Raw genomic sequence first — 8030 nt, forward strand, 5'->3', positions numbered from 1 at the left:
ATTCATTATAAATCGCCTACCATCTAAAGTTATCATGAACAAAACCCCTTACGAAGTTGTTTTCAATGAAAAACCTGATTACAACTCAATGAAAGTTTTTGGTTGTCTTATATATTACAAGAACACCATGACCAACGGAGATAAGTTCGAGGTAAGGGGGAGACCAGGTATTTTTTTAGGATATCCTGGAGGAACAAAAGGTTACAAAATATATGACCTCAGGGACATGAAAATGATTGTCTCAAGGGATGTTAGATTTGTTGAAAACGAGTTTCCGTTCAAAGTTTCATCTACACAGTTGAGAGTCACACCAAATCAGTGTGATGATTCAAATGACCTATTTGTTTGCGATATACCAGCTGAGCAGATCATTGATCAAAATGAAGAGCTTCGTAATATTGGAAGTAATAATGAAGGATTAACCCAAAAACCCGTTCATAATGGAGAAGATAATAATGAAAGCTTGTGCCAAGAACCCATTTCTGATAGGTCAAGCCCTGTAGTTGATAACTAAGTCCATGACTTGTTGGATCCGACTGAACAACACAACAGACCGAAGCGACAAAAGAGTCAGCCGCAGTATTTGAATGACTTTGTGGTACAACTTCCCCCTTCGGTCGATAATGCACAAACCAAACCGCCTCACGACTCATCCACGGTACATTCTATCTAGAACTTTATTTCATATGAATGTTTTTCAGAATCTCACAAAGCTTTCTTAGCTGCCATCGACTCCAACGATGAGCCAAAGTCCTTTCATCAGGCTGTCAAAAACAAATATTGGAAAGAGGCAATGCAAAGGGAAATTAAAGCTCTTGAACAGAATGACACGTGGAGCCTTGAAAAACTCCCGGTAGGTAAATGAGCCATTGACTCCAAGTGGGTGTACAAGGTTAAATATAAGCCGAATGGAGAGATAGAGAGATATAAAGCACGTCTCGTTGCCAAGGATTTCACACAGATGGAAGGTGCCGACTATCATGATACTTTTGCCCCAGTTGCTAAGCTGGTCACAGTTCGAGTATTACTCACGGTGGTAACCAAAAATAATTGGTTCATTCAACAATTAGATGTAAACATTGCATTTTTGCACGGTGACTTAGATGAGGAAATTTATATGAAGATACCCCAAGGTTTTGCTAAAGAAGGAGAAACACGTATGTGTCGACTAAAGAAGTCAATTTACTGGTTGAAACAAGCTTAACGAAATTGGTATCATAAGTTCACTCACGCTCTTATTGCTCTCGGTTTTTATCAATCCAAAGCTGACCATTCACTGTTCATCTATCAAAGTAAATATATTTATAGCTGCTCTTATCTATGTCGACGACGTGATCATAGTAGGGAATAATGCTGAAAAAATTGAATAAACAAAAGTTAATTTGGATACAAAGTTCAGTATCAAAGATCTTGGAAGCCTTAAATACTTCCTTGGGATTGAAGTAGCTAAGACGTTTGAAGGGTTGGTTTTGAGTCAACGAAAATATACCTTGGACATCCTTGCTGATTTCAATTTTGACGGTTGCAGGCCTAGTGCTTTTCCCATTGAACAGAATCATAAGTTAGATAAGTGTGAGGATGCACCAAAAATTGATCCTTCATGTTATCGTCGTTTGGTTGGTCGACTACTTTATTTACAAGCGACACGGACGGACATTACATACTCGCTTAACATTCTCTCACAGTTTGTGGCTGATCCAAGACAACCTCACATGGATACTTTAAATCAGGTCCTTCATTATTTAAAAACCACCATGGGACACGGTATTTTACTACCTCGATATGGTGGTTTTAATCTATCTGCCTATTGTGATTCAGATTGGCTCGGTTGCCCTTCTACCCGTAGGTCACGAACCGGGTATATACTACTTCTTGGTGGTGCTCCGATCTCCTGGAAATCCAAGAAACAATCACCTGTGTCTCGCTCTTTAGCAGAAGCAGAATACCGCTCCATGGCTTCCACGGTTAGTGAGGTTTTATGGGTGCATTGGCTTCTCAAGGATTTCAATATTAATTCTGTTAAACCAACTCTGTTATTTTGTGATAACCAAGTTGCACGCCATATTGCTAACAATCCGGTTTTTCATGAGCGCACAAAGCATGTTGAAATGGATTGCTACTTTGTACGAGAATGAGTTGAATCAAAGGAAATTTCTCCTTTCCATATCGACACAAAGATGCAAGTTGATGATCTTCTTACAAAAGGGTTGGGTGCTAAACAGCTTCGCTTTCTACTTGACAAGTTGGGTACTCGAAATCTCCATGCTCCAGCTTGAGGGGGAGTATCGAAATTAGGAATTAATATTATTTTTTTAATTAGAATATTGTTTCCATGTTTATCTTCTTAGCTTGTTGCTCAAGTTTAGGATCTTTATTATTGTGTATAAATACACAAACGCTTGTTAATGAAAGAATGAATTTGATCCATATTATTTTCTATAAGGTTTGACTTAAAACAAGTCCACTTTGAGTTCGTGTGATTTGTACTCCCAAAATCACATATGCTAATCATCAAACTTCTGATGCCATTGTTTGGGAGCTTGTTTCAATCCGTATAAGAATTGAACAAGTTTACATACTTTCCTTTCTTGTCCAGGCGCTATAAACCCCTAGGGTTGTTCCATGTAAATCTCTTCTTCGAGATTTCCATTCAGAAAAGCAGTTTTCACATCCATTTGATGTACATCCAAGTTTCGAATGGCAGCAATGGCAAGTACTAATCTGATGGAGGTTATTCGCGTTACCGGCGCATATGTATCAAAGTAATCTAGACCTTCTCTTTGTCTATACCCTTTGATCACCAGCCTTGCCTTGTATTTATCAATGGTGTCATCAGGCTTCATCTTCTTCTTGAAGATCCATCGATATCCTAGTGGTTTACATCCCGGAGGAAGATCCACTAGCTCCCAGATATGGTTTTGTAAAATAGAATCTATTTCACTTTTTATGGCCTCCCTCCATTGAGGACCTTCCGAGGAAGATACCGCTTCACGGTATGTAGTAGGTTCACTTTCTACCATGTAGGTGTAGAAATCAGGACCAAAATACTTTTCTGTCCTTGCTCTTTTGCTTCGCCTATGAAATGTCCCGTTCATATTGATTATAAACGTTCCATATTAATTGAATTCGTTGCGAGGTTTTGACCTCTATATGAGACGTTTTTCAAAGACTGCATTCATTTTTAAAACAACCATAACCTTTATTTTATAAATAAAGGTTTCAAAAGCATTACGTAGATTATCAAATAATGATAATCTAAAATATACTGTTTACACACGACCATTACATAATGGTTTACAATAGAAATATATTACATCGACATATGTTTCTTGAATGCAGTTTTTACATAATATCATACAAACATGGACTCCAAATCTTGTCCTTATTTTAGTATGCAACAGCGGAAGCTCTTAATATTCACTTGAGAATAAACATGCTTTAAACGTCAACAAAAATGTTGGTGAGTTATAGGTTTAACCTATATATATCAAATCGTAACAATAGACCACAAGATTTCATATTTCAATATACATCCCATACATAGAGATAAAAATCATTCATATGGTGAACACCTGGTAACAGACATTAACAAGATGCATATATAAGAATATCCCCATCATTCCGGGACACCCTTCGGATATGATATAAATTTCGAAGTACTAAAGCATCCGGTACTTTGGATGGGGTTTGTTAGGCCCAATAGATCTATCTTTAGGATTCGCGTCAGTTAGGGTGTCTGTTCCCTAATTCTTAGATTATCAGGCTTAATAAAAAGGGGCATATTCGATTTCGATAATTCAACCATAGAATGTAGTTTCACGTACTTGTGTCTATTTTGTAAATCATTTATAAAACCTGCATGTATTCTCATCCCAAAAATATTAGATTTTAAAAGTGGGACTATAACTCACTTTCACAGATTTTTACTTCGTCGGGAAGTAAGACTTGGCCACTGGTCGATTCACGAACCTATAACAAATATGTACATATATATCAAAGTATATTCAAAATATATTTACAACACTTTTAATACATTTTGATGTTTTAAGTTTATTAAGTCAGCTGTCCTAGTTAGTAACCTACAACTAGTTGTCCAACGTTAGATGTACAGAAAAAAATTGATATATATTATCTTGAATCAATCCACGACCCAGTGTATACACGTCTCAGGCTAGATCACAACTCAAAGTATATATATTTTTGGAATCAACCTCAACCCTGTATAGCTAACTCCCACATTACTGCATATAGAGTGTCTATGGTTGTTCCAAATAATATATACACATGGGTCGATATGATATGTCAAAACATTTGCATACGTGTCTATGTGTGACGATCGCTCCAAATCCATATGGACGAACACGTCATTCATTGATTTCATTGCGAGGTATTTGACCTCTATGTGATACATTTTGTAACATTGTATTCGTTTGAAAAGGTATTTCATAAATGAATATATAAATTCCAGGTTTTTAACATCTGATGATTCCTACGTATAGACAATCACCATTTAAATGGTTTACAATAATACATCTGTTGACAATACAGTCAAAATAAGATACATGGTAATGGTTTGGTGAATGCAAGTTTCTTGTATATAGCATGTATGACTCCAAGCACATATCTTGTATCACGTATAAGCAAACAGCGGAAGACTTCTAGAATCCTGAGAATAAACATGCTTCAAGTGTCAACACAAAGGTTGGTGAGTTCATAGTTTTAATATTACACATAATCCGTATATCAATGTGGATTACAAAAGTTCAGTTGTTTTATTCAAAACGTTTATCAATAGGTTTTACATAAAAGGTGGATCACAAGATTTCAGTTGTTTCATCCAAAACGTTTATCAATCGGTTCTACAAAATTGAGCACCCTGGTAACTAAACTTTAACGTTTATATAATTTGTACCCTTTGTATAATCATCTTAATAATACACGCAAACCAACGTGTACGCTTCTCAAATAGCATACGTCCGTTAAAAGGCTAGTGCTCTAGCTCGGACGGGGATATCAAGCCCTATGGATCCATATACTACTACTCGCGCCCACCAGTTCTTATAACTGGCAGTTAACAGTTACCAAAGCTAAGGGATTTTCGGTTCAAACTCAGTGTAGAATTTAGTATGTACTTGTATCCATTGCGTTTTAAATAAAGTGCATGTATTCTCAGCCCAAAAATATATATTGCAAAAGCAATTAAAAGGGATCAATGAAACTCACGCATATAAATATTGTATATCGGTTAATAAAGCATTTACATGTATTCTCAGCCCAAAAATATAGATTGCAAAAGCAATTAAAAAGGGAGCAAATGAAACTCACGCATATAAATATTGTATATCGGTTAATAAAGCATTTGCATGTATTCTCAGCCCAAAAATGTAGGGAGTAAAAGGGATCATATGAAACTCACTGTTTAATATTGATATACAATATTGTAGGAAAGCACGTAGACGCATCGGAGATGATAAACACGAGGTTTGATTCACAAAAATACCCCCGAACATTACCCATAATTTTCTTGGCAATAACCCATAATTTTCTTAGCTCTAGCTCGCTTGGAAACCATTTTAAAAGTGACAAGCTCATAACCTCGTCGTAGTATTTTATGTATAATACTAATTAATAATAATAATAAGATTATTAATAATAATAATAATAATAATAATAATAATAATAATAATAATAATAATAATAATAATAATAAAATACGGAGTAATATGTATGTGTGTGTGTTAATGTGTCGAGCAAAATGCCATTTTATAGCATCAGGCCAGACTTTTGCCTCCATGCGATCGCATGGATTTATAGGCTTGTGGCTATGCGATCGCATGACCTCAGATTCCAGCTCACAAATTTTTGTTTTCTTGTTTGTCGACATAATATTAAATTAATATAAATATAATATATATAATTTATATAATTAATTATATATTATATTAAATTCACGTGCATAGTTGACTTGTAATTTTTGTTCCGATAAGTCGTACGTCATCACTCGACTTATGTCCCGGTTCCGGTTTTTCGAATGTCCTTTCGTACCTTTAGAACACTTGCATTTTACGTTTCGTGTCACGTACCTTTGTCAAAATATAGCCTTAAATTATTCATAAACTATACCACTCATAGTATAACTTAAACTTTCAAATGTTTTGGTCATTTACTTCTATAAATCATCGTCTCGCTATTTGTTAATATATATATATAATATATACATTTTCATTTTGAAATAGTGTTTTACTGTAGCAATTCACTGTAGCAAAGTTAGCATATAATATAGATATAGATACGGTGTTTTTCGTGTTTCCAGGTTTTAAATTATTAAGTTAGCATATAATATAGATATAGAACATGTGTTTAGTTGATTTTAAAAGTCAAGTTAGAAGGATTAACTTTTGTTTGCGAACAAGTTTAGAATTAACTAAACTATGTTCTAGTGATTACAAGTTTAAACCTTCGAATAAGATAGCTTTATATGTATGAATCGAATGATGTTATGAACATCATTACTACCTCAAGTTTTCTGGATAAAGCTACTGGAAATGAGAAAAATGGATCTAGCTTCAAAGGATCCTTGGATGGCTTGAAAGTTCTTGAAGCAGAATCATGACATGAAAAACAAGTTCAACTAAGATTTCCACTCGAAATAAGATTGTTATAGTTATAGAAATTGAATAAAAGTTTGAATATGTGTATTACCTTGTATTAGAAAGATATCTTACTATAAATAAGAAAGATTTCTTGAGGTTGGATGATCACTCTACAAGATTGGAAGTAAGCTAGAAACTTGGAAGTATTCTTGATTTTATGAAACTAGAACTTGTAGAATTTATGAAGAACACTTAGAACTTGAAGATAGAACTTGAGAGAGATCAATTAGATGAAGAAAATTGAAGAATGAAAGTGTTTGTAGGTGTTTTTGGTCGTTGGTGTATGGATTAGATATAAGGGATATGTAATTTTGTTTTCATGTAAATAAGTCATGAATGATTACTCATATTTTTGTAATTTTATGAGATATTTCATGCTAGTTGCCAAACGATGGTTCCCACATGTGTTAGGTGACTCATATGGGCTGCTAAGAGCTGATCATTGGAGTGTATATACCAATAGTACATACATCTAAAAGCTGTGTATTGTACGAGTACGAATACGGGTGCATACGAGTAGAATTGTTGATGAAACTGAACGAGGATGTAATTGTAAGCATTTTTGTTAAGTAGAAGTATTTTGATAAGTGTCTTGAAGTCTTTCAAAAGTGTATGAATACATATTAAAACACTACATGTATATACATTTTAACTGAGTCGTTAAGTCATCGTTAGTCGTTACATGTAAGTGTTGTTTTGAAACCTTTAGGTTAACGATCTTGTTAAATGTTGTTAACCCAATGTTTATAATATCAAATGAGATTTTAAATTATTATATTATCATGATAATATGATGTATGAATATCTCTTAATATGATACATATACATTAAATGTCGTTACAACGATAATCGTTACATATATGTCTCGTTTCAAAATCATTAAGTTAGTAGTCTTGCTTTTACATATGTAGTTCATTGTTAATATACTTAATGATATGTTTACTTATCATAATATCATGTTAACTATATATATATCCATATATATGTCATCATATAGTTTTTACAAGTTTTAACGTTCGTGAATCACCGGTCAACTTGGGTGGTCAATTGTCTATATGAAACCTATTTCAATTAATCAAGTCTTAACAAGTTTGATTGCTTAACATGTTGGAAACACTTAATCATGTAAATAAAAATTTCATTTAATATATATATATAAACATGGAAAAGTTCGGGTCACTACAGTACATACCCGTTAAATAAATTTCGTCTCAAAATTTTAAGCAGTTGGAGGTGTTGACGTATCTTCCGGAAATAAATGCGGGTATTTCTTCTTCATCTGATCTTCACGCTCCCAGGTGAACTCGGGTCCTCTACGAGCATTCCATCGAACCTTAACAATCGGTATCTTATTTTGTTTAAGTCTCTTAACCTCAC

At 34.1% G+C, this 8030-nt stretch overlaps 1 protein-coding gene across 1 annotated transcript; it reads left to right on the top strand.

Annotated features, from left to right (window-relative positions):
* Positions 1-961: 961 nt before the first annotated feature.
* On the top strand, positions 962-2135 carry LOC139846017 (uncharacterized mitochondrial protein AtMg00810-like). The gene is made up of 2 exons (XM_071835938.1): positions 962-1157; positions 1378-2135. The coding sequence occupies exons 1-2, from the start codon at positions 962-964 to the stop codon at positions 2133-2135; spliced, it is 954 nt and encodes a 317-aa protein (XP_071692039.1).
* The last annotated feature ends 5895 nt before the right edge of the window (positions 2136-8030 follow it).

The sequence above is a fragment of the Rutidosis leptorrhynchoides genome, chromosome 1 (assembly GCF_046630445.1).
Source record: "Rutidosis leptorrhynchoides isolate AG116_Rl617_1_P2 chromosome 1, CSIRO_AGI_Rlap_v1, whole genome shotgun sequence".
NCBI classification, from domain to species: domain Eukaryota; kingdom Viridiplantae; phylum Streptophyta; class Magnoliopsida; order Asterales; family Asteraceae; genus Rutidosis; species Rutidosis leptorrhynchoides.